This window comes from Trichinella spiralis (assembly GCF_000181795.1).
Source record: "Trichinella spiralis strain ISS 195 chromosome Unknown Scfld6, whole genome shotgun sequence".
Lineage (NCBI taxonomy): Eukaryota > Metazoa > Nematoda > Enoplea > Trichinellida > Trichinellidae > Trichinella > Trichinella spiralis.
In genome coordinates, this window is record NW_003526945.1 from 5,666,446 (window position 1) to 5,692,430 (window position 25,985).

The 25,985-nt window shown below is 34.1% G+C and overlaps 5 protein-coding genes across 5 annotated transcripts; 3 read left to right on the forward strand and 2 right to left on the reverse strand.

Moving 5' to 3' along the window:
- Positions 1–923: 923 nt before the first annotated feature.
- Positions 924–1,587, forward strand: Tsp_09667 (hypothetical protein). The gene is given in 3 exon segments (XM_003374278.1): positions 924–1,034; positions 1,287–1,388; positions 1,405–1,587. 3 exon segments carry the CDS (start codon positions 924–926, stop codon positions 1,585–1,587), a joined length of 396 nt encoding a protein of 131 aa, XP_003374326.1.
- A 1,680-nt stretch (positions 1,588–3,267) lies between these two features.
- On the forward strand, positions 3,268–6,244 carry Tsp_09666 (frizzled-9). The gene is made up of 4 exons (XM_003374279.1): positions 3,268–3,654; positions 4,231–5,480; positions 5,662–6,009; positions 6,130–6,244. Exons 1-4 carry the CDS (start codon positions 3,268–3,270, stop codon positions 6,242–6,244), a joined length of 2,100 nt encoding a protein of 699 aa, XP_003374327.1.
- Positions 6,245–12,524: 6,280 nt separating this feature from the next.
- On the forward strand, positions 12,525–15,716 carry Tsp_09665 (putative CUB domain protein). The gene is made up of 9 exons (XM_003374280.1): positions 12,525–12,557; positions 12,620–12,712; positions 12,747–13,287; positions 13,342–13,404; positions 13,470–13,606; positions 13,892–13,984; positions 14,480–14,642; positions 14,761–14,880; positions 14,983–15,716. Exons 1-9 carry the CDS (start codon positions 12,525–12,527, stop codon positions 15,714–15,716), a joined length of 1,977 nt encoding a protein of 658 aa, XP_003374328.1.
- A 700-nt stretch (positions 15,717–16,416) lies between these two features.
- Positions 16,417–18,375, reverse strand: Tsp_09664 (conserved hypothetical protein). The gene is made up of 4 exons (XM_003374281.1): positions 17,889–18,375; positions 16,834–16,985; positions 16,578–16,778; positions 16,417–16,455 (listed from the first exon to the last, which is right to left on the reverse strand). Exons 1-4 carry the CDS (start codon positions 18,373–18,375, stop codon positions 16,417–16,419), a joined length of 879 nt encoding a protein of 292 aa, XP_003374329.1.
- Positions 18,376–20,294: 1,919 nt separating this feature from the next.
- Tsp_09663 (conserved hypothetical protein) lies at positions 20,295–25,819 on the reverse strand. Its single transcript, XM_003374282.1, has 4 exons — positions 25,654–25,819; positions 22,083–22,279; positions 21,521–21,703; positions 20,295–20,450 (listed from the first exon to the last, which is right to left on the reverse strand). The coding sequence occupies exons 1-4, from the start codon at positions 25,817–25,819 to the stop codon at positions 20,295–20,297; spliced, it is 702 nt and encodes a 233-aa protein (XP_003374330.1).
- Between the last annotated feature and the right edge of the window lie 166 nt (positions 25,820–25,985).

A 25,985-nucleotide genomic window follows, 5' to 3' on the forward strand; every position in this document is an offset into this window, starting at 1 on the left:
GGGCTATTTTTAGCTTTACAATCTGTACCAGCAAAGTTTTTGGACATATAAATTTGAAAAATTTTTCAACTTAAAATTGACAACATCAATAAAATGAACGGGTAAAAGGGGGAGGAACAAAAGAGGGAATATTTCAATTTGATAATGTTGGAAAGTTTTATTTATTTATTTATTATTTTTCTCTTGTGTCCACCAACGACGATTTGAATTTTCAAATTGATTTGTTCGAATCAATTGCCATTTTTGTCCATTGATCTTGTACATTATTATTCATAATCTTGTCGACTTGGAAATTTATTTCCCTTTTGTTTGTAATTTATGACGGTGTATTTAGTTTGGAGAAGAAGTTGACGGCGACAAGTTTCAAAATTGATCGATTCAATTGTGTCAGTTTTGGGCGTTCCAAAACGGCAACAAACACAGCGTCGAAAATTTCCAATTCCAAGAAGAACAAACAACCGATGACGATTGTTGAGAAAAAAAAATTTTGAAATTTAATAAATTCAAAAAATTCCAATGTGAAAAAGATTTCGATTTAGTCAGTTGTTTTATCAAAAAACAAAAAAAAGAAATTTTTTCCCAAAATTTCATTTTTCTGTGAGCTAAAAGAGACAAATACGGCAACAACAACAGTAAAATTGTTTTGTTTTTTTTTCGGCAGAAGGGAGACTGTAAATTGTTGCCATTTATTTCGGTAAAACTGTTCAATCTTGATCATTCGTGACACACATTTTTTTTTTGAAATTTAAATAAAAAATTGTTGTTCTTTCTTTTTCCATTTTAACATTTTTCATATTTATTTGTTTATTTTGCAGGAGGGGTGAAATATTTTCTCGTATGCATATATTAAAAAAACAAAAATATTCGATCGGATGATTCATCAATTCCAACAATATCTGTCAAAATTGAACGGAACAAATGGAATGAATAGAAGAAGAAGAGAAGAAATTTACCACCGTACCAACCAACAAGATAAGGCATCTCTGGGGCATTCTTCTGCTGTTTTCTCGCTTTCAACAAACGACGACATTACAGTAATTGTTACTTATGAGATCAATTATTATTATTTTTTTTTTTTTGAAATTTTAATTTTTATTCTCACATATGAAATCGACAAAACATTTTGTCAACAGACAGTCGACAAACTGTATAAAAAGGAAAAAATAGAATGTAAATTTTTCTTCTTGCTTTCACTGTTGTTTCAATTTCACCAAAAAATTTCCATATCATCATCACTGAATACTGAGTGATAGTGAGATAGTGTAAGAACGATTTATTGTTTTAAGAAGGCATTTTGTTCAAATTTCAATAAGCTATATTCGTTTCTTGGAATGGAAATTCTTTTCCATTTTTTTGCCCTTTCCATTCTCCGTTGTCCAACACCAGTAGTAAGTGGTCAGTCAGTCAGTCAGTCGGTCGGTCAGTTGGTGGAGTGCTGCTGTTGACCGACCGGTCGACCGTGAAAATGGATCCGTCAGAGTAGCCGCTCGTTGGACTTTGCACAACGCCGAGCTCCGACTGACCGGCGGCGTCCAGCTGCGAGCGGCCATTTATGTGGTTGTCGACGTTGATCAGCCGACAGATTAAGCCCCCGCCGAAACGCGGGCAGATTTGAGTTGAATGGCCGCTGGTCAGCCGGAGTGTTGGTTGGTTGGTCAGTCTCGGTCAGTGGTTACTTCTCTCTCTCTTTTTCTTTCTTTCTTTCTTTTGCTGGCCATCAACTGGACTTGTGTGTTGGTTCTTTTTTCTATACATCTTGTTCGAGGCTCATCTCCACAAACAGTCAAGGAATAATTCCACTATTTTTCACCGCGTTACATTTGCTTCTTCTCTCGAGATTCTGCTAGATTCTTTTCTTCAATCTGTCTACAATGAACGATTGGTCACTTGGGTATACTTGACTACCTACACACGCGCCTACATTTCTATTCTTATAATAATTAATGAAATTTATCACAAACATCTCTCTCTCTCTCATCTCTACTTTCCCATATATAAGTATATATATATATATGTATTGATACGTATTTATTTGCCGTTGTTATTGTTGCTTTCTCTTTTTTTTCCATCATTCATCATCAATCTTTGCATGTTATATATAATATGCATATATATATATATATATATGTATGCATTAGAATGATGCATCATCGATTGATTTGTTTTTTTTTCTTTTTGCTCCAATTGGAACAATCAGAAAAGATATTTGAAAAATTTATCATTGAAAATGTCGAGAGGGAAAAAAAGAATTTCTTTTTTAATCTTTTTTGAATATAATGGTGTTTTTTTTTAATTTCAGTGAATTTTCACATCTGCCGACGTTGTTTGGAATTTTTGCGTTGTTCAACAGACGTCGGCGGACGTTGTTCGGTTTTCGTTTACTCTCCATCTTTCTCTCTCTCTCTGTTGGTGTTGTCAGCGTTGTTGAACAACAGCCAAGCTGCTGCTTAGCCGAGGTAGCTAGTTGGCAGTAGCAGCAGTAGCGGCAACAGCAGCAACAGCAACAGCAGAAGCAGAAGCAGCAGCTAGTAAAAAAAGGAACCGACCGACCTTGCGACTTACCGACTCACTTCCGTAGAGGAGTGATCGTTTCGGTTGGGATTAGTTTATGCTAATTTTTCCAACAAAACGAAGCGGGAATTTGAAATTCAATTTTGGCTGTATTCATCTGGCCGGGTGCTACGTTTGTTTTTTTTTCTTTCTTTTATAGCTGACGTCGGTGATCGCCTCCGGCTTTTTCTCTTTTTCAACCTCTCTCCATTCCCTCACACGCCCCATTTGACGTGACAAAGCAGCAGAAATGAAAAGTGAATTCAAAAACGACAAACACATCTGACGCCACCTTCCCTACCTTCTTTACCTCTTTCATTCAATCTCATTCGTCCATTCCTTGCTTCCTCCATTCATTCATTCGTTCATTCATTTTTCTCTTTTTCCTTTGTTCTCTCTCTCTCTTTCTCATTCTTTCAATCTTTCTCGTCTTTTCATCCCCCTTCCCCCTCTCTCTCTTATTTTATATATATATACACATCAATCATTTCGCAATTGAATTTGTAATCAAACGCTGCCGGCCGCAAACAAACTAATCCACACCATTTTCAAGCATTTCTACTGAATTCTTTCCTTTTTCTTCTCCTTTTTTCATCACTTCGTACCTCGTTTCTTCACTTCAGTTCATCATTTTCCCTTCGCTCTCCCATTTCTGGCTTTTGAAAATATCAATTTCCATTATTGATATTTATTCATTGGCAGTTTAGCTTCAACAACATGCAGCAGCAACGACAACGACGACAACTTCTATTTCCTCTTTTCTTCTGGTCAATCGTTGTACAATTGTTGCCAGCGATGTGTCACCAACTACCTCCACCCATGGTACCATTGTTGACCGTCATCCGACAACTCGAAAATGAACACTACTGCCAACCGATCGAAGTGACCATGTGCAAAGATTTGCCGTATAATTTCACGTCGATGCCCAACTTTGTCGGCAACGAAGACCAGACCGAAGCCGAACTCCAACTGACCACATTCTTGCCGCTCATACAGATCCAATGCAGCAGTCAGTTGAAATTTTTCCTCTGCTCCGTCTACGTTCCCATGTGCACCGACAAGGTCAACATCCCGATAGGACCTTGTCGACCGTTGTGCGAATCGGTTCGCCGTTGCTGCGAACCGATGCTCAAACAGTTCGGTTTCCCCTGGCCGGCGTTGTTGAACTGTTCGAAATTCCACCCCGAAAACAACGCCCAGGCGATGTGCATGCGCGGTCCCAGCCAGGACCACAATTCGGTCTGCTTCGGCGACACGCACGTTGCCGTCGACGAGTCGTTCGCTTTGCCGCCCCACACCGACCCGCCCACCACCGTCGACGACCGCCGCTATCCCAACAACTACCCGCACGATATTTACAACAAATACAACAATCACCATTACCATCACAACCACAACGGTCATGCTGACACGGATCGTTACGACATCCAACCTCATCACCAGAACAATTACAACCATCACAACAATATCAGGCATCACAACAACAACAACAACCATTATCCGCATTATCACAAAGGGGATGATGAAAAGAAAGAAGAACGTTCATCGCCGTCCCCATCTTACAGATCACCTCCAACTGGTGGTGGTGCTGGTGGTGGTGGTGGTGGTGGTCAGTGTAATCATTTGAGGGACAATGGTCGAGGTTTCGTCCGTTTGAACAAAACTGGCCAATGTGTCCAGTTGTGTCGCAGCAACGTGCTGTTCGACGACGAGCAGAAGAGAAATGCGGAAATATTGATGCTCGTCTTCGCCGCCGCCTGTTCGGTCCTGTCGATAGCGGCTTTGGCTTTTCAATTTTGCAAACCCCGCGTCCTTCTCCGCCATCCCGACGTGCCGACGTTGTACATTTGCATCTGCTACGCCTGCGCCACTGTACCCTACTGGATCCGCGCCGCCGGTCGCGATTCTCTCGCCTGTACCCAGTATCCGGGCACGGTGCCGACGACGACCATCATCGCCGGCTTCGGTTTGCAGCAGATCCGTTGCACCGTGGTCGCCATACTGCTCTACTATTTCACCATGGCCAGTCACTTGTGGTGGATCATACTGTGCTTGGGGTGGTTGTTGGTCGGTCCGCTGGGCTACGGGGTCGACAAGCTCCAAAAGCGCAGCTTCACGTTCCACTGCTTCGTCTGGTTTACCGCTTTGATCAAAGTGATCGTCGTATTTATCATGAAAACCGTCGACGCCGACGAACTGACCGGCATGTGTTTCGTCGGCAACCAGAGTCGTCAGGGGTTGCAATTTTTGCTCGTACCCCAGACGATCTATTTGGTCGTTGGACTGGTACCGTTGACGTTGGGTCTGGTGATCAAGCTGCGCGATTTTCTCCAACGTGGCAATCCACAACAGCCCGGTCGACCGCAGCCATCCCACACTACTGCCCAGCACTTTTTTTCCGCTCCCAACGTCTCAGCTTCGGCGTTCAACAGCCCGTTGGTCCAAACGCCGACCCCCAATCCGCTCGCTCAACCGCTGCTCCGTCCCGACGGGCTCACTTCCACCGGTCTGTTGGCCGCGTTCTACGTCGTACCGCAGGCCTGTTTGATCGCCTGCTACGTTTACGAATATTTCAATCGCGAAGACTGGCTGAGCGATCCGACCAAAAATCCCAGCTACGAGACGTTCGTCGTCAAAATCGTCGCCTCCTTCTCCTATGGTATAGTTTGTAGTGGATTTTTACTGTGGCGCCGCACCTGCGACCGGTCCATGTTGCCCAGAGCGCCGGTCAAAGTCCAACAGACCGCCCTGACCGCCCCAATACCATTTCCTGGATTATGCATGCCGGTAATGAATCCACATTCTACCTCGCCGTCGGCGACCGCGGCGGCGAACGTGGCCGCCGCCCAACGTGTCGCTCTGCTCAAAGAGCAACAATACCAGCGTCGTTTTCACAACCTTGACGACCATTACATGGCCGACTGTATACTGTAAGTGCTATAACTATGACTATGATGACAACAGTACCAGCAAACAAAAATGGATACTGTTGTTGTTGTTGTTGTTTTTGGTTTGTTTTCGTTTTGAATTTGAATATATATATATATATATATATATATGCTTTTTTTATTTACTATTTTTTCCCGTTCGCCTTTTTTACTTTTCGAAGAGTTGCTATTTGTGGAAATTTTTTTCTACCCTCTCCTATTCGAATCCAATTATTGAATTAAAAGGAGTTATTGAATGTGAGACAGACGCGTTTGGTGAACGTTTTCGTTTATCGGTTTCGGTGCTTTTGTATCGCGTTTTCCACTCCACCGCACTGGTCCAATGTTTGCCAACTGCAAGCGACACTGCTGTACACGACATGCATATTTGCATCCCATACGTGAACGAGGTTGCAAATGGCAAGGCAAACTTTGTAGACGCCGAGACACAAGCAAACACTGAACTTGAGAGCACCTGGTCGGATTTGGTTGGGGCTTTTTATCTGCATTTAGAAAATAACAACAGCAACAGGTCGGATATATATATATATATATATAATAAATATTTTGTGTTCAGCGTGTGCTAATGGAAGTGGAGAAATGGAAAAGAAAAAAAATGAAGCAAAACAAAGAAAAAAAATGACTACTATAGCGCAATTGAATATTCGAAGCAATTATTCAATTTTTTGATAGCATGCTGTTGTTCTGCTTTTCTTCTTCACTCGCTGCTTAGCATGAAAGAAAAAAAGTTGGCAGGCAATAGTTAGCAATAATAATAATAATAATAATAATAATAATAGATTGAAGTGAGGGAAATTGTTTTATTGGGACCGTTAGTGTTGGCAAGAGGCGGGACGTTGAAGTTTTATTATTATTATTATTGTTATTGCGGTTGTTGAAAAGTTCACAAATTACACACCAGGCGAGCTGGTTTGATGATGTCGTAAATTTCGCATGAAATAATTATTATATCAATATGGTGGGTTTTCAAGTGGAAATTTTTGCAAAAAATTTTCATTTTTCCCAACATTAATGATACAAATGAATAAAAATTTGTCCATTCGCAAAATGTATACCGTGCGTGTTGTGCAAATAATTCAACATGTAAACATAAATTTCAAAAGAATTATACCGCCACACAGAGAACCAAGCGTGTATCAAAATAGAACATTTGGGCACATAGATGCGAGCGAAGATTCAAAGCAGTTGATGCTTTGTCGAAAAGCACCTGTTTAAAGTCTGAAAGTTTATCAAGTGGTGTGTTTTGTTTGTTTGGCATGAAAACGAGCTCGTCGTCTCTAATTTCTTGCCGCTTTCCAAAGTGACGACGACGTGAAATGGAATAATTTGCACAACTTTGTTACCAATTAATTGCACGTAATAATAAATAAAATATTTATTATTCATTCATTTTCAGACAATAATTGTGAAAATTTAATTCCTTTATTCCATTTTATTGTTTTTTTTTGAGAGGAAATTGATAAGGGTGAGCAGTAAAAAGGACAGTTAGGATGCTGGTATTGCTGTTGTTAAAGCTGAGTTGAGATGGTATATAGAGAAAATAGGGAAAAAAAAGGGCGTGTCAAGAAGAGCCTCTGGCTTTTGAATACGACTTGTTTCTCGAATGATAGACAAGAACAATGCAACTGCTCTGATATTCATACCGTGCAAATTTGATAGGGAAGAGGGCGTTGGGGGGGGGGAGGGGGGTAGAGAGGGGGTGGGGGAATATATTTTCACCAACACATTCCATCATGAACGTGACAACGACGATGCATCGCCAGTAACCTCATTAAAGCGGTCCTGTCGACTGCCCAAAAACGCATCCTGCATCATTTATTAACATTAATTGAAGAACATTTGTCAAGAAAAATTCTGCTGCAATACATTGTCTAGTTGAAATAGTGAGAGAGAGCATCGTCCGTTGGCCCATTTCCATTGAATGAAAAAGTGTAGATTCGATTTTTCGTGTCGTCTAATTTTATTTGTTGAAAATTAATTTTCACACAACATCATTGCAACATTTTCATCAATCAACTCGAGTTTGAATTGAATTTTTCCAACGAAATTAATTTTCACCAAAAATACATTACATCCAACATAGCAACGTAGGACATGTTGAAAAGGGGAGGGGAATGGAATTGGATATTGGAACAAGAAAAAATTTTTTCCCCTCCCAACAATGGACAAATTTTTCAAATGTTCGAGGGAAGGGGGGAAAAAAGGCAGGAAATCGATTGATTGACGGTGAACGTCGTCGACCCAGGCCAGATGCCAGCAAAGGAAGCTTTTTCGCTTTTGGCATTCTTTGATCAATGCTTCCTTCACGAGCGTGAAGCTGAACCGAAAGCGAAAATGATGAATGAATTCAGTTCGCCTTTGACACACAGACTAGCGGAGAAAAATATTCAAACATGCCTGCCAAATGGCAATCCACACGTGGCTTTTTCTTTTGTTTCCTTCATCTATGCCTTATTATATCTATTTGAACAAGTTGAAATTTATATTTAAAAAAACAAAACTATACATATATATGTAGTTTTTCTTTCTTTTTTTATAACTTATTTTTATAATTATAATAATAATAATAATGTTGTTGAAAAATTTTGAATAAACAATGAGAAAACATCTCAAAAGATGAAGATGAATTGAATAAATTTGAAAGTAATTAGTTGAAAAGTAAAAAAATACCATTTAACTTTGATTATTATCAATTTTTTTTAACAGTTCGGCTACAATTTGATCAGGGTCATTGAGCTTTTTCCTATTTTCTGATTGTCCCGTATTTGGTTGACCTGTAATTGTCGTTGTGTAATGCAAATTCTACAGCACATCCCAACCTAATTCATATACATCTGTATCATTATTTGTATGTGTAATAATTTAGTGATATTTTTCATTTTTCTTCTCACTTTTTACTAGTCTGAGAAATATGATTTTCTACTGCTACTACTACTAATTAATAATAATGATAATATTATATAAAAGATACTTGAAACAGGTAGAAGCTTGAGCTTGACTGCCAACTGACGCTAACCTTGCTGAGCAATGACCCAACCGAAGGCTTTTCTTCTTTTTTCTACAACATCTCCTCTTATGACCGTTTATCCTATTTGACCGACTGGGTCAATTTTTGACCATAGGATTAATATCGTTTGTTCTATTGTTTGGAAAAGTGTTTCCTTTTCTTTATATACAAAGCAGTTCTTTCTTTTTATAGCTCAGGAGATGAACAGATTTGCCCCAATCAACTGTAGCTTCTTCTTCTTCTTTTTCTCTTTCAACAAGCTTCTCATTTTCTTTATACACACATGTATTAGCGTGTGAGCGTATCACATGAACTTCTGGTAATATAATGTGGAAAAAAAAAGTATACGGGAACTTGCAAGCTGACCTGGATCGAATAGTAGCTGGAATATAATATAATATAATATAAGCAACAGCTGCTGCATGTCCATTACATCTGCTTTTTTGAACATGAGACAGGGAAAGCAAATTCAAACGATATTCATTTTTTAAAAAATATATTTTCAAAAAATTTAAATTAAGGAAAAATTTGCGTAAAATCAGTTTGCAAAAGTTTCCTCTCAGTTTCGATTGTTGACAATATTTTTCTTCCCTCTTTTTGAATAATGACCACCGTCGGATTGTTTTCGAAGAATAGCAGAAATTGGTCTTTTCACAAATTTCGCCTAGTTTGAAAATTTGTGCGTAGAAAGTGAGTGATTTTTCAAAGATCCCTCCTTGTCAGCGGTGCGTGCAGTTGTTTGGAACATCGGCAACGGCTCGTCAGATATTGGCGAACAAACGGCGTTGAATAATGCGAGGGAAAATTTTGATAAATTAATTAATTAATAAACAACTCTGTGATTAAATATTAAAAATCTAATCATATGCAAATTTGGATGAAATGTGATTTGAATTTCAAAATTTGTTGATGAATATTTTTTGCGGAGGGGGGTTTTTTTTGTCGTCGTTCCAAGAAAAATTATTGGCAATCGATTGAGGAAGTTTTGCTTTTTTTTTGTTGTTGTTGTCGTGAAGCACAGTTGAAAAAGCTGCAAAATTGCATTTGGAATAAAAGTGACAGAAAATCAAAAGCATATATTCTTCGACGAACGCAAATATTACGATTGTTTTTATTCAAATAACAAAATTCAATTTGCATATGATGAAATTGGGTTTATTATTTGTTCAATGGCAACAAATTTGTGATGAAAAATTAATTCATCGCAACGACAGCAATTGATGCATATATATTCAAGCAAAAAAGATATATTGTAGAGCAAGATGTTTGTTTCGGCAAATTTCACAAGCATATTGCATATTGACTGTGGTATGTTTGTTGTTGCTTGTATGTATGCGTATCGTTTGCGATTGTTCAAAATACAATTGATTGGAAAATTACATTCACGCGTTGATTGTACTTTGAAACATGAAAGCTGTTAAACATTGAATATTAATTATTCTTTTTTGACACTGCAGAGAAATTCAATTAAACAAATAAGCTTCATATTGTTATGCATTGATAATATGCAAAAATTATTTGAACTGCTGAAGTGAAATTTCATTCACAATTGGTTCACATTTGACCAAAAGAACTTATTTAATTTAATTAATCGAATGAAATTTATTCTCATGAACATCATCATTTCAATGTAACACTGCAGAGTGATATTATTTTCAAATCAAAATCAATTTTTCAACAAAATGAAAAATATTTTTGAAAAACAGTTTAAAATGAACATTTTTATCGATTAAGTTTTTGTGAGACATTGAAGATTACTTTTTTACTTCAAAAAAGTATTTAAAACAAACATACAAATATAACAAACGCTATTCTTTTGTTCAATTAATCAATAAGTAAAACTATTTGTGCAAATGATTGAGTTGGTTTTCAGAATCTTAATTAATCACAAAATTGACATTCGTTTCTTTCTTCTGCTGCAAAAGCGGCAACAAAAAGCACAAAATTTATATATATATATATGTATATATATCCGCTTCATTGAATTTCCATTGTATATATGAAATTACTGATGCATATTTGTGTTCGAATTTGCTTTTATCAAAAAATAAACAGGAAACGCGATGCTAAAAATGTACTAATAATAGAAAAGTTGAAACGTTTTGCCCAATTTTTGAAAAGAAAAAATTTCAGGTGATTATTAATTACTGTTCGATTTCAATTGCGACTTGTCAGCTTGTCAACTTCAACCACCCGGCAGGCAGTACATCACTTTGCTTAAATCAATCAATATCTAATCTTTCCCAACTTCTTTTGTTTGCCATTTAGCCAAAAGCAACTTATATATATTTCTTTCAAAAAAGTTTCCAGTTAAAAAAATTATGCGCATCAATTGAACAATGGATTCAATTTCCACGTAGCACAATTCAACGCAGCGCAAGCGAATTCACCACCATTTTCCTCATTATTAATTAGCCCCTTTCTGCAAATACACAATTCAATCCTTGTACACTTTACGTAAACGCTAAAAATTACCATTATAGTACAATTAACTAATATGTTACCCTTTTTGTCACATGCCAACAAATTATTTGTAGTCAGCTAACTAACTAACTAACCAACTGCACAAATTATACACTTCTTTGACTTTTCACAAATTCTTAATCATTGCTAATTAAGAAAAGTTTCGATACAAAAACTATTTACCAATAATCTAAACATTTCTTAATAAAATGACAATTTAAGTAGAAAAAATACCCACAATGAAATAATTTACTTATATCATTACATTTCGTCAAGTGAATTTATTCATACAATTTTTATTGTTAAAAAATGACATGTCATTTTATGAACATTACATTTTAATTTCATTTCAACTATCATTTATTCAATATATAGTAAATTTTTGTATTTTTTTTAATATAAAACATTTTATTTTGTTCATTTTTCGACAAAATGAAATGTTTAATACTAAACAACTCTAAACACCGTTAATGATTTTCAAGTTTCAATATTTGAAATTTCAACAAGCGGGTAAATTTAGATGATGTATCGTAAGATTAAAATGTATTTCAAGTTATTCTCACGAGTTTCGGCCACTTTTTTGATGTAATTAAATTGTAATGCAATTATTATAATTTGCAAAAAATTTTAATACTTCAATAACAAGAAGTATGCTTTTAATATTAATAAAACATTTTGAAAAATAATAAATGAAATATGCAAATGTAAAAAAAGAACCATTTATTACTTAATTCATATTTGTAGAGTGCTTCATTGTTTCATATCAAAATGCCCAATTCGAAACAAGAAAAAGGGATTTCAAAACATTTTTATAACATTTTTTGTTGAAATTGAATCTTTTCAAATTCAATAATCTATTGATATTGTAATATATTCAAATTTTATCCTTGAATATGTATTAATTCAAAAACTAAATTACTGTAAAAAATTGAATAGAAAAAAAACGATTGTTTTTGTTTTGTCAAACTTTTACGTCTTATGATGTAATGTTTATGAATTTTAAGAGTGAATTTTATTGGGATTTGAGTTGAGTGAAATTTTCTTGTTAAACGTTTGTTGAAGATTAAATTTCTTTACAAAATAAAATGAATCTAATAATAATAACATGTGAATGATATTTGGCAGAGTTTCATTTTTGGTATTTAATTACAGCGTCGGAATAAAGTAACGTTGCTGTTGATGCTTGTCCATTTGCATGTCATTTAATAATTTGAACAATTTCTTTGCTCTTCTCAGATGTCTGGCCAGTTGTTGTTACCTTTGTTGTTCAGACGCAACACACTCGACACTTATTCTATTCGAAATCGAGTTAGTGGCTTGAGCCGTCCGTGCTTTAGCAGCGTCGAACTTTATAGATATAATCCGCATCTTGATCCGATCGGATGTGCTTGCAGTTGTGCACTCACTAAGCTGCTTTTAAAACTTTGTAGCTTATGAATTGAACTGCGTCGTCTTTGCTCCAAGTCGGCGCACCATTATCAAACCCACTAGTTAGACTATTTTTGACGTTGGATTTTGAACACACGCTTGCCAGCCAAATTGCTGCCAGTGATTGGATGTTGCTGCGAAACGAGGAAAGTTCACAAAGGGTGTGTCCTTTATATGCATTTGGTTGGCAGTTGTTTGTCTGGTTTTTATCAAAAATCTCCAGCAACATAGTGCATATCTCGACTGCGAATTTATACGACCGCCATTAGAAAGCATCTTGGTGGTGCTAAATGCTAACTGTCTTGGCAATAGTCAGGTGTCAGTTTTGAAATTGCTAGTTAACTTTTCAGTTTCAATTTCTTGCGGATGATCGAACTGCCACTTTTGAAATGTGGCATTTCAGCGCTTCAACGATGATAAAATTGTCGCCGTTTTGCCATGTTCTTCTGATATCAGTAGCAGCAGCTTCAACTTGGATTACTTTGGAAGACGAAGCAGATGTTGAACCTTTGGATGAATCTTGCGGTGGATTCGACCGTGCTGAATCGCAGCTGATGGAATTTTCTAGCCCCAATTATCCGGCCGAATATCCGCCGAATATTATTTGCATTCGAAAAATCTGTGCACCGCCTGAAAACTCGGTTTACATAGACTTTCGAGGTAGCTTTTTTGAAATTGAAAGTCCACTGACTCCCGACTTTTGTCCTTTCGACTATTTGGAACTACGCAACGGACCGTATGGCTTCTCACAGCTAATCGGTCGATATTGTGGTTTCGGCTTTCCGCCTTTGATCAGCGCAGATTCTGGATGCGTTTGGATGCAATTCCGTTCCGACGGCTCCCTCCAAGGGCGTGGCTTTAAAGCGGTTTATCATTTTGTCCAAGCAATAGGTCAGATTATGTTTTATTGATCAAAAAAAATTCATTCTACTTTTTGATTTTCAGTACACAAATTTCACCACAGTTCACTTTTAGATTTTCAATCGAAAAAAACAGAAAAATCTCCCAGTAATTGTCGTGCTTGCTTTGAAAAATGGATTAAAATTAATTTTTTATTTTTAAATTTATTCCAGAATGCGCATTTATCAATATTTTTGGGACGGAAACGGGAATGATCAATTCAGAAACAGTAAAAAAGCATTTTCGCAATCATTCGTCGGACAGTTTGGATTGTGTTTGGAAAATTAAAGGAAGCAACGACAAACACAAGGTATGATGGCTATCTTTTTCTACTTTCTATCTTGTATTACCAGAAGAAGGCTCGTATGTTTTTTTTTGTTAATTTTTCTTTCGAGCATTCTGATGCATTCAATTTTCACTCATTTCAAATTTTGGATTTTCCCAAAACTCTTGATAATTTAGAGTATTGTTTGATGCACATTGGATTTTATATTTTTCTACAACTCACTTGGCAACGACAAATTTGAACAAACAATCAATTGTGACCACCAAGTGAAAGCAGGAATCGATTCATATTTAATCAATTTTTGATCAGTTCAGTGCAAAACTATTTGCATATTCAAATATTGCAAAAGTTATCAGACGGCATTGGGAACTACAGTATGATCAGTGTGGTTCACGTCATCAAGTAGGTAAAAGTGTAACAGTAAAATAGGTCTGTCCACTTGTGACAGAGACGAATGCACCAAGTGGTATTTTTAGCTGCTTTTCACCACTTTCATTTTCCAATTTGTAAATTAATTTCCATTTCAAAAATACATGAACAAAAAATACATTCAATTTGATGAAAGTTTATTTTCGATTTTCCTTTCCTCGTTGGTTGTTGTTCGTCTAAAATTTGAATTCCGTGTAAATTTTCTGATCAACAGCAAAATTTTCATTTAAAATGTTTTAAATTTTTTGGATTTTTTTGAATTTAAAAGTAGTTTTTCAATCATTGAATCAATTCATTATTCCAAAAAACACGCAACATTGTTAGTCAAGTCAGCAATTTAAGGCTTCAAGGAAAATGTTTCAAATATTCAATTTTTCTTTTTGAAATTGAGAATATATTTATTGAAAAATTTATGATTATTCTTTATAATAATAATAATAATAACAATAATGAAGTGTTGATTTTCAGCTGCGGCTTATATTTTCCGTCTTCAGTTTGGCATTTCCAAATGAATGCGAATTGAATTTTATCGAAATTTACCTCAGTCATACGGACAATTCTCACATGTCGAAACGCCTGTGCGGCACTTCTGCATCAGGAATGGATTTAGATTCAAATGTGGCTCATGTTCGTTTATTTTTACACCAACTCTCCATCGCTGATACAGTAGTTGAAATTTTGTATTATGCATATTTGAAAAGTGAGAAATTGCATCAAAAAGTATCAATTAAAACAGTTTTCATTTTCAGATTCGCAATGCCCCAAAAATTACTTTTCTTGTGGTGATAGCACTTGCATTCCGTATGCTTTGGTGTGCAATGGAAGATCCGACTGTACATCCGACTTCGATGAAACAAACTGCATTGAAGGTAAATAAAATGTTGGAGCTTTTAGTGTTTTTTGTTTTTCTTTTCGTAAATAGTGAATTGTAGTTTCTCTTTTGATTGGTTTAAATAAATTTAAATTTTCAGAAGTGACTTACAAGATGAAATTTACAAATAGTCCATATTTGGCTGTTTTTATTGTATTCATGGCGACTCTTGTAATAATAAGTGTTGGAAGCATTTTGTGGCAGTTGAGCAAATGTTGTCGAAAGAAAGTTGAAAGGTCGACTGAAGAAGACCAATCCAACGGTGCTAATAGTGCACTGACTGATGCAAAACCAAAAACTGAAGATTCACTTACAAATGAATTGAAGCTGAAGTTGGATGCTTGTAATCCAATAGCTGAATCACCTTATTCAACAAAAAAACATTGTCAACCGTCACTTGAAGACAATACTGGTATTAGTTCAACCGACATTGCCCTGCTGCATCCTAGAACTAAATTTGCCTTGAGAAATCACGTTTCCTTTAGTCAAGACGTACGCGGATGGCGTCTCAAGCCTTCAAAGCAGATTTTCAATGACCAGTCCATTCCAACAACATCTCAGCAGTCCGCTGTCAGATTGAATGCAGAACCATTATTTACTGTCCACGATTCAAATTTACAGTTTCCATTGTCCACTTCCAAATTTCGCATACCCAGACCAAAGCCAATTTTACTTTCTACTTTCCAATTGCCTGCCTATTCCAGCAGTGCAAGGACGGATGCATCAACCAATGCGTCCAGTTCAGTGGATTCACCCTTTGCTCAAGATTCAACGAATACGGGTTCGTCGGGTGAAATTTCAATTAATTCAGAACCATGTGAAATGATCGTCTGAGTAAATTGCACTCGAAAACTTATCTTTACCTACACATACGATTATCTATCTATACATATATATATATATTTGTGTTTTTGTGTATTTTTTTTCAAACTTAATGTATAAAATTAATTAAAAGTTATTATTGTTCTGAAATATTAATATGATAGCTTCAATTAAGCAGCATTCTGCATAACGCTCATGCAATACTTTAATTAATTGTGCCTGAAATATTTAATATCATTTCGAGATAAGAGATTTTGAATTGCACAGTTGAATTGTTTAATAAATAATAAATTATTGGAAATAAATAAAATTACTACAAATAAGCTTTAATATAATTGTTTTAGGAAAATGCTTTCAACAAATGAAAATTAAAATTTTTCAATAAACAAATTTCTCCAAAGCAAAGCTTAGTACGTGTTGGACAGCTAGCCTTCAGATGAGGTTGTAAAATTGCACCCGACTCTGAGATCAGTACTGCTACTACTACTACTACTACTACTACACAATATGTAAGCATTAATCTTCGTGTTCACTACTTGCAGCACGTGATTTGGAAGTGCATAACGTTTCAACTGCTCTTATTACGTTTTGGCTGTTTTCATAACGTTGAAGTAGTTTAGATTTTCAAGTTACCTTGTCAGAAGAGAAATCTATATTGAAATTTACATAGTTTATTGATGTCTTATTATTTATTGTCTGGAAAATATCACTTTTAAATGTCGTCTGTTGTCATGGTTTGTTCTCTGTTTGGCTGTAATATTGAAAGTATCTATGTAAAGGAATTTTTAGTCAATTTTGAATTTAGCTTCGAAAACACTAAATGACGATTTGCATTGAACTACTGATCGCAAATAAGATTATACATAAAATTACAAGTGTCAAGGAACTTCGAACTGTTGAAGAAGAAGAGAAGAACTCTTGAGAACTCCAGCTGTTGCATTTTGAAGTGTTACAGCAGCTATCACAGGTTAGCACAGTAATGCCATATCCTTTTCTAGAACACCTTGGATTACAGTTTGCCGAACAATCCCGAATCACTTCAGTTAAAATTCCATTTACCAATTTTACAGTAGCCTAAAAGGGAAAGTACATTTTTATTTTTATTGTTCCAATTCTATCAAGTAATTACTTTGCATGCTGTTTCTTTAAGCGTGCATTCCCTTTGATTGTACGTGTCATTGCGCTCCAGTTTCAAACAGTCAATACTTGACTCATCAGATATTTTTTTGTACGAATGAACACAATAATGGCATTGTAGTGCAAATACGGTGAGATAGAATGCTGAAATGATTTCAAGCTTAAATTTGAGTATACAGCTTTTGAAAATAATGAAGTGAATATGCGAACATGTTCCAAATTTGACATTTTACTTTTCTCTTTTAAATCACCATCAATAAATTAGCTTTTAATAACTTTTCTGAAAAATAAAAATGTAGTTCATTTTCTTAACAAAAGATTTTAAATTTAATTTAATTTAAAAATTCACTTATGCTTACTATATTAGTGTTGAATTTCAGATTTTGTAAAATTACAATTATTTGAAACTTCAAACAAACAAGCGTGGATTAGGTAAAGATAAAAACAAAAGAAATGGGAAATGGAACACTTACCTGACAGTGAAATTATCCTTAGCCAAATAGTCATTACAATTTGAATTTGACGTGAACATACATTTCAAGACAGAATGTTCACAGATAGTAATTAATCGAATTATGCTCACGCTAGTCTATTATTCTCTATTATGAATGGATAAGCTTTACCTCCTGCCTGCTTCTCAGTTGAAAGAACTAATTTAATAACAATAATTTCTTTTCGTTTTATTTTAAAATCATCGACTGAAATGTTTAAATTCTTTCCGAAATCATCATTTTTGTATTGTGTCAGAAAAAAACAGTATGATCCATTCTAAAGTAAATTTATTGCAATTTCTCACAAATAATAAACGCTAAAACTTTGCAACTAGTTAACACTTAATGATTTCTGTAATAAATGTAATTAACAAAGCTACAAAACAATTCTTTAACTATTTGACAAATGCTGCTCGAAAGTCAAGTCAAAACTGCGGATAACAATATAGCTTGTAAAATTTGCTGACAAGTATTATAATGACTAGAATATGCAGAAAAAATTGAAAAAAGAAGAAAACAAAAAAAATATATATATATTATAAAGTGGTCTGGTAACGAAGTTTTCCAACTCCTGGAAGACCTGGAGAGCCCTCTGATCTGTACCAAACGCGGTAGGTAAAATACCAACAGCAAACAGCAATCACGGTTCCGGCAAATTTTTGCGCCAACGAATGAAAATAAAGAACAGTAACAATCAGCATCACTTCCCAAAGAAAGTTAAGCATAGTTGTGCAGACGAAAAACAGTCGAATCCAAGATGTACAACGGCCGTATTCAATTTTGCAAAATTCAACTTCTGCATCGTTCAAATGTGCTAATTCTACAGAATCACGATTGTTGGAATCAAGCGCATATTTTATGTGATCCCAATATTTGAAAACTCTCAATTCTTCCGCCATAAGAAGGCAACAGTAGATAAGAAGAAAACAATGTCCAGATACGTCGAAAGAAAGCCAACGCCCGCCATTCATAAGACAGAGCTGCTTTTCAGCATAGCTTTTCTTTGTACAAAATCCAGTGCGTTTTTCAACGTGAACAAACATTGTTACGCAAAACCACCAAATAAAAGTCGAAATTATCATACGAAAAAAATGCGTTAACACATGTCGCAGATTTCCAATTGTATAAACGTAAGAGGTTAGAACAATAAATGTTCCCAAAAAAGTAAATACCCATGCCCAACCCCATTTCACAAAATATAAATTAAATATATTATCTTTTCGCACAAAGTAATGCCAACGTGATAAAGGACGCAAATCAGCAATTATTGAAGCTAACATAACGAATACTACATAAATTATTGCTCGCTTTTCAGCAGGAAACAACATGTAGTTTCGAAATAGGTGAAGCATCATTGACGTGAAAATGCTTCCAAGACTTTCTGGAGGAGGAAGTGTACGCCTCGCAGGTGTTGATGATTCATTAATGCCACTGCTATTGAATATCACATCGTTTTCTCTAATTCGACCCTGTAGTAAAAACGTAAAATCAAAAATAATATATAAAATTATATCTGATATAATTATGTTTAAAATTTGATTAGATTTGACTCATTAAATAACAATTTAAAAAATACTTCTTGAAATACTATAATATAATATACAGTAATATAAGCATACTGTAATGTAGGCAACATTTTAAGTAAAATTAAAAGCATAAAATAAACGATTTTGAGAAAACAAGTATATGAAATTTAGTAAAAAGACAAATTTGTATAAATTCCAGAAAAAATTAATGTCTTGAAACGTTAAAAATGCGATATTCAGAGTTCAGGATAAAATGAGTCTGCCATAAACAGACGAGAGAACTGCAAAAAGCAAAGTAAAACATATTATACTGCGATTTAATTTATTATTCTTGTATAAATATAAAAAATGACACTAAATTTCATATGCAACAACAAATAAACATAAATGAGCATAAAATGGAAAAACATAGTTAAGTGAAGATGGAAAAGTAAAATAATTTCATGCCTGTATAGAAATTTATTTCATGATTTTATAAAACAAATGCCACAAATAAATTAACTGAAACTTCTGAAAAAACGCTTGAAATTGAAAAGAAATGTCGCAATACAATGCACATAATATTAAAATATGCTTGCCTGGTTAAGAGAAGAAAAATTGCTTGAACGACGTGTTGACATTAGCAAAACCAAAGTGATGTAAAAAAATGAATTTCTGAATGATTTCAAAATGTCGACCAGATATAAATATTGTAAATTTGCGGTAGTATTTTTTAATTTTAATGAAAATTAAGTTTAACATGAAAATAAGTGCAAGTGCAAATTAAACACAAAATATATAATTTAACAGATTTCTATTCCATCAGTTAATTATGCATCAGGAATATGAAGAAAGATATTCATAAGAGAGTAGAAAGAGAAAAGGCGCTGTTTTCAACACGCAATTCAAATTCGTGAGAATATTGAATTTAGCACCATTACGTGTACCAGTATCTTTAAGAATTGCCATTTAATTAACATTTTAAAATAGATTCATTAAAATTTATTACATACACATATATTTCCTGCTAACTACGAAACACCGGCATTCTGCATTTAGTTAGAACCTGCCTTTCAGTAAGTACAGCATGAGGTGTGTGTGAATTGTTTTGCAGTGTTGTTGATTGATTCATAGCTGAACATTTGCTGCAGTGGTCATAATGTTGCTGATCAGTTTATTATAAAATTAATATATTCACAATAACTGTACTGCATTGACACATTATCTTTTAGTTTTTGATTCTACTTTTTCGTTTGAAAAATGTCATAGGCCATTTTTCGAAGTGAAATCAATACAAAGTGACAAAAATGGGAAAGTTCTGAAAAATGTTTGATGCTCTCAGTTTGATAAACACAGTAAACTGCGGAAAATAAAACAAATAAACAAACAAACAGATTAATAAATTGTCAGTGGCCGAGGATATTAGTTCTTTTGTTGCTGTTCAGTTTAATAATAAATTACCATTTTAATGTAAGTGTATGCCATCGCGTAATCTTTTTCCCAGGATTACAAAGCAACTCTCGCCAATGCTGCTGACTACTGGCTGTTGATCCAATGCTGAGCAGCACGTGACCAATTTCATCCATAACTTTAGGGCTGCATACATCAGACACCTATAACGAAAGTACAATAAAATTCAGTTTTCTGAATTTGTTTTCAATGAAAAATTAATTGTTCAATTTTTTTCAGTCAATTTCAAAGTGAACAATTTTAACGTCAGTGAGAGCTTTAGCTCAGAGTTTCAAGTTGAGCTTGAAGTTTTTGGAAAAGTGAACATATGTTTCATAGAGATAAGCTTGCCGCGATTGACTGCTTCAAATTTTGATTTATAGTTCGCCCAAAATCAGATCAAGCATAACGTAATTGCAGCTGAAACAGTGAGCATATTAGTCAATCAGTTTGATTTATTACCCTTATCTAAATTGGAATGTAGATTTAACGCGCAATTTGTTAGCATAAACAAAGCAGTGAGCGCCTTTGTTGTTAACTGCTGTAAGAATCTTATGCAGTAACATTGTCAATTATTCAACTAATCAGCTATTTAAACTTTTTCTAGACTATTATTCTTTATAACTATATGAGAAACAAAAAACAAATGTATGCATTATCAGATTATGCAAATAAAGAGATGATAGCACTGTTTCTTTAGCATAAAATTGTGTGCATAAAAGTTTAAGCTGTAAATTCATCTTTTAATATCATATATATGATGTGATATTGCATTATTTGTATTTCGAATGCATATTATTTTGTATATGATGCTAATTGATATATGCCTGTGATGAGCAGATTTCTGACATTCGCTTGCTAAATGGTCGGCGCGTTTCTTTTAGATTTCAATACTGAATTAGAAATACTGAGATGATGTATAATTGAATAACACTGCTAGATTGAATTCACACTGCAGTGTTATAGCAAATGTTTATGCTTCTTCAAAATGAATTGAAAAGTTTCATATTTGCTATGATGAATTTGGTATTTGAACTTTATACAAACATGAAGTTAAACGTGATGAAGAAAATCATATTTCAAAGAAATGATAAAATTGAAAGTATTTTTTATAAAAGATTATTATTCATTTATGAAAAAGTGAGAAAGTAAAAGCTGGCATACTTCAGATATTATGTCATTGTAATTTTAAATTTAAAGTTAAAAATTTTAAGCGAATCTATGCAAAGCTTACAGCAACAATTATCTGCGTCTCGTCAAGTTTGCCTTGAGGAACAAAGAATGCAAAAGCATCATTGAAAATTGGATCCGTTGTTTGACGCTTCATGGCACCGGTACGTTTATCAATTAGCTGTCCATTTCTTACCATCCAAACGGTGACGAACGAATCTGCAAACAAAGTATCAGAATTATCCGTCTTGAATGAAGCAGATGTTTGGGATTATTATTATCAGTTTTACTAATTAATGACGTTTCATTGCAGCGGATAAGATTTTTTGCTCGTGAAATTGTCACACCCAAATGCTGTCGTTCCGGTAAGTAGAAAAGTGTGATAAGAATTTCGCCTCTTGATTCCTAAAATAGATTAAAATGCGCAACGTTTTGACGAATCTTAGAGATAACAGTCTGAATGATCCAAAGTAAAGAGGTAAGAAGAAGATTGCAAATTTGTCCATTCTTGTATTCTTATTATCAGAGATGAATGAATCAATATTTTACACAAGTGTCATGATCTTTAATTTCTTTTCTCATTTTCCAGATTAATATCAAAATTCAGAAAAATTAACAATGCTTACTTGCACTGATTTTACATATTTTGACTTGTCCCAAGTTTCAGAATTGGTGAAATGATTAAAATAGATTGATTTTTGACCGATGTGCATTCGTCGCATGGGAAACAGAATATCCGTTATTGGGTCATTGTGGCCTGCTTCCAAATGTCTGCTGAAATTGTCCGTACCAACTCGACCGTGATGAATTCGATATGGCTTTCCTAAAAGAATAAAAATGTATATGCATATATATGCATCCGTTTTTCTTGTGCATCATTTTGGCCTGTGTGTATTTACTTTTCGATTCAGTTTTCTCATATTACAAAGGGTAATAATTGGAAATTGTTTCAACAAAGGTAAATTGTCATTTCTCATTTTCAACAAAATATCTCAAGCTCGAGCAATGCTTGAAATTTAAGCTAAAAAAGCTGGACTTGAATTACCGCTGCGATTATGCTTTCTTTTACTTTTTTAAGCAAAATTACACATGCTGAATACAGATGATGCAAGCAATAATCAAATGCGGAACAATACCACGTAATCGATATTTTATTTTGAAAAATTAAAATTTTTATTTCAATCAACTAATGTATTTAGCTTAAAACAATAAGCCGTAAAGAGTGAGTGACAAGTGATAAGTTTATTTACTGAACTTGAATTATTTTTTTCTTGCAATGAAAAGTACTGTAAATAAATTTCATTTTATTGATAACTTTAATATATCGATTTCAATAATTCACTATATATATACATTAACATTGGCTGCAAAATGTTATTCAAGTGCGACAAATTACTTTGTAAAAATATTTTTATTTTGTGTGATTTTTAGGCAAGCAAAGAATTAAATAACTTGATTGCATATTATTTCCAGGCTAATTTTTAAAAACAAACTTTTAATACTGCTGCCGGTGAAAATATCAGTTTAGTTTATGCCGATATTTCTATTCGACAAATTCACCTCATATTGATTAATGGAAAATAACTTCAAGAAAAAGCAGTCTGCTATGAAATGAGAGTGTCATAAATGCATCTACTTCATCCGCATTCTGAATATAGCTGAGATAAAAGCGTGAAGAATTTCGCAAACGACAATTCGACTAGAAAACTACTTCAGCATTCCTTTGTCCAATATAATTATTTTCAGCATTAATAGCATTGCTATTTGTTTGCTTGCTGAACTTTCACTTTTGCCAATGATCAGGTGGCAGATGGCCACTTGAAAAAATCACATGCACAAAACTTTCATTCTTTGAAAAATGGCGTTCTGTTATCGATAAAGGAAATGAACATTTTTCAAGCATCGAGCTTGGTATTAAATTTGCTTTGAAAAAAATACCTTTCGTCATTTTCAGATAACAGTTTATAATGTATAATGTAATGTAAGTGTAAGGCTTTCGATTATGTGATGGGAGTATTCAGTAAAAGAATCAGTGCTCAACTGAACCCATTCATGTAAATGTTTTTAGAAATTTGGAAAAATTATCATATATCCTGCTAAATAGTGAAATTTGCATTAATTTTTGCAATAATAAATTTTACTTATTATTATTCATACTATGATATATTAACAGTCTTTTTAGTTGCTTTTCAAAAACATTTTATCTGATCATTAACATATTTTGCTTGCAGAGCTGCCATTAGTGATCTGAGAAATAATTTTTCTTTGCTCACATTGTCAAATTTACTTATTAATTACTATTAACCACTAGAAGTTATGAAATTAATAGTTTAAAAAAATTCAAAAAGAAGATAAAATCAGTGAAAGTGAATGTAGTTAAATGACACTGCCTGTTTTCAGTAATTGCTATGACCGCAGCAAATAGCGCAATATTTATTATGTGGACAATGGTGATGGTTGATTAGTCACTTTGTTAGATAAATCTTTAAATTACCATTCGTTTGGCCTCAGGCATTGTCTAGTTGTTTAAATAATCTTCTAACTGCTGACTTCCAGCTACACTGGCAAAGACTTTCTTAATGCTGACTTCCGTTCTAGGGACTCAAAATGCTTTCCTGTGTAAACATTTAATCAATAATGTACGATACGTTGCCATAATTCTACTCGCTTATGGATATTTTAAATAATTTAACTTCGGATTATCAAACCTTTGTCAAAATCAATGGCAAACTTGCTTTCCATCCTTAATTACAATATTCAACATTCTTTCAACTAATGCCCTCACCAATTCGATGAATTGAGTAAATTTAGTACTGGACTTTCTCATGTTTCAATGTTTGGACGTTAGCATTTTTGGTCAAATAAGCACTGGTGATCAGCATTGTATGAAAAAGCAATTTGTTTTCTTTTAATAACTGCTCCAATTTATTTCCATACAATAATTTATTTATTTATTCATATATCATATTAGACTTATATTTAAATATAATTTCAAAGAAATATTGAGAAAGATCACACTGAACATGCTGTAGCAGTTAAAAAAAATCAGTTTAAAGAGAAATGAGAGATATTTTTCAAAACTGTTTGGTGCAATTTAAGTAACATTCACTCACTAACACAAGAATATGCAGAACAAGATGAATGATGAATTTAATTTACAGAAAAAAGTAATAATGCTTTCCATCTTTTCCCTTTATTTGCCAGTAATTCAAAACAAGTTGATTTGGGAATTATGCATGCTTGCGTTAATAATTCTGCCGAGATGATATTAATCTCATATTTGCTCAAGTCCAATTAAACTAATTATTACAAATATTTTGCTGTGAGCAAAACGCTGCTTCATTTGCTACTTTTAAAAGTAGAAATTAAAAGAAAAGTACTTGCATGAATATATCGGTCAGTTTTTCAATTCATGTAATAGACTTCCTTTGAAGACTTTTGTTACATAATGCAATTAATTAACATACGGATAGATAGTGCATTGACATGTAGCACAATTAGTCACTTGCTTTTTAGTAGTTGCTCATTTACTTAGAATTATCATATCATATTTTTAAAACAGTCTGCTATTGAACAAAATTAATATTATGCTAAGAATATATATATATATACATATGCATATGCATTATGTATATATGTAATGTATACACTCACATAACGCTCAAAAGGATACAGGCGTGATGACACAAAATCGAATGCCATTTCCCAACACAGGATAATTGCCATCAGCGGTCTACTTGCTTCGTGAATAGAACAATTTCCCGTCTATCATCCTACCAGCGTGTACGCTACTGCAATTCCCATCCAATTTTGTTTGTCTAATTAAATTATATGAGTATGCTTAATGGATATGGGAAATTGAGAAATTTTTGAACCAAGCAGTAATATTCAATTGCCCATTTTGTATTTATCATCAGACAATTTTACCTTTCATTAGCTGCATCAAAAGCATATTTTGCAGAATATTAACTTTTTCTAAACATTTATCAGAATGAATATTTGTTTTTTTTATTAATTTACTTAATAATCTTTAATAACCTTAAAAATATAAGAATGGGCCCGTTCTTCTTAGCGCATTGTCAAATTCTTCATCTTCAGCAAGAAAACACATTATCAGGCAATATAATAAATATAACTATTGCGGTTGAATTTTGCAAAAGATATATGAAGCAAAATATATCAACCATTAGTGTTTACCTGTTGGAGTTGTGTGACTACGTGCTCGAATAGAAGGTGGTGCAATGAGACCTCGACTTTCATTAGCAGATCTACTGCGGTTGACGTGCTTTTTAATTGTTGCTGAATGCGCTTTCCTAGATCCAGCTTTGTTTTGTAGCCATCCGTGCACGAGCAATGATTCCATTGTTCAAATAATAGCAGAGAAATATGAACAGTACATCAAATGAAGTAGCTAATGAGAGAAAATATGAAGTTTCCAGATCTGGTCACTTGACTTTATTATTGATGATGATAGTGACAGGCGAGCAACGTTGAAAAGGGATATAATGATTGGTGAGCGGTACCGCAGC

Bases quoted from the DNA above. Each gene is read 5' to 3' on its own strand.
- Tsp_09664 (XM_003374281.1), bottom strand. From the start codon at position 18,375: ATGTTTGTTCACGTTGAAAAACGCACTGGATTTTGTACAAAGAAAAGC. The intron at 16,779-16,833 runs GTAATTACTTGA...TTTCCCTTTTAG, and splicing joins TTAAAGAAACAGCATGCAAA to GCTACTGTAAAATTGGTAAA. The intron at 16,456-16,577 runs GTAATTTTATGT...TCAATATTACAG, and splicing joins TTCGAAGTTCCTTGACACTT to CCAAACAGAGAACAAACCAT.
- Tsp_09666 (XM_003374279.1), top strand. From the start codon at position 3,268: ATGCAGCAGCAACGACAACGACGACAACTTCTATTTCCTCTTTTCTTC. The intron at 3,655-4,230 runs GTTCGCCGTTGC...CAATGTGTCCAG, and splicing joins GTCGACCGTTGTGCGAATCG to TTGTGTCGCAGCAACGTGCT. The intron at 6,010-6,129 runs GTCGGATATATA...TGACTACTATAG, and splicing joins GAAAATAACAACAGCAACAG to CGCAATTGAATATTCGAAGC.
- Tsp_09667 (XM_003374278.1), top strand. From the start codon at position 924: ATGAATAGAAGAAGAAGAGAAGAAATTTACCACCGTACCAACCAACAA. The intron at 1,035-1,286 runs GTAATTGTTACT...TATTGTTTTAAG, and splicing joins CAACAAACGACGACATTACA to AAGGCATTTTGTTCAAATTT.
- Tsp_09665 (XM_003374280.1), top strand. From the start codon at position 12,525: ATGTTGCTGCGAAACGAGGAAAGTTCACAAAGG. The intron at 13,288-13,341 runs GTCAGATTATGT...TTTGATTTTCAG, and splicing joins TCATTTTGTCCAAGCAATAG to TACACAAATTTCACCACAGT. The intron at 14,643-14,760 runs GTTTATTTTTAC...TTTCATTTTCAG, and splicing joins TTCAAATGTGGCTCATGTTC to ATTCGCAATGCCCCAAAAAT.
- Tsp_09663 (XM_003374282.1), bottom strand. From the start codon at position 25,819: ATGGAATCATTGCTCGTGCACGGATGGCTACAAAACAAAGCTGGATCT. The intron at 21,704-22,082 runs GTAAGCATTGTT...GCTTCATTCAAG, and splicing joins AATATGTAAAATCAGTGCAA to ACGGATAATTCTGATACTTT. The intron at 20,451-21,520 runs GTAAGCTTTGCA...CTTTCGTTATAG, and splicing joins AGACGCAGATAATTGTTGCT to GTGTCTGATGTATGCAGCCC.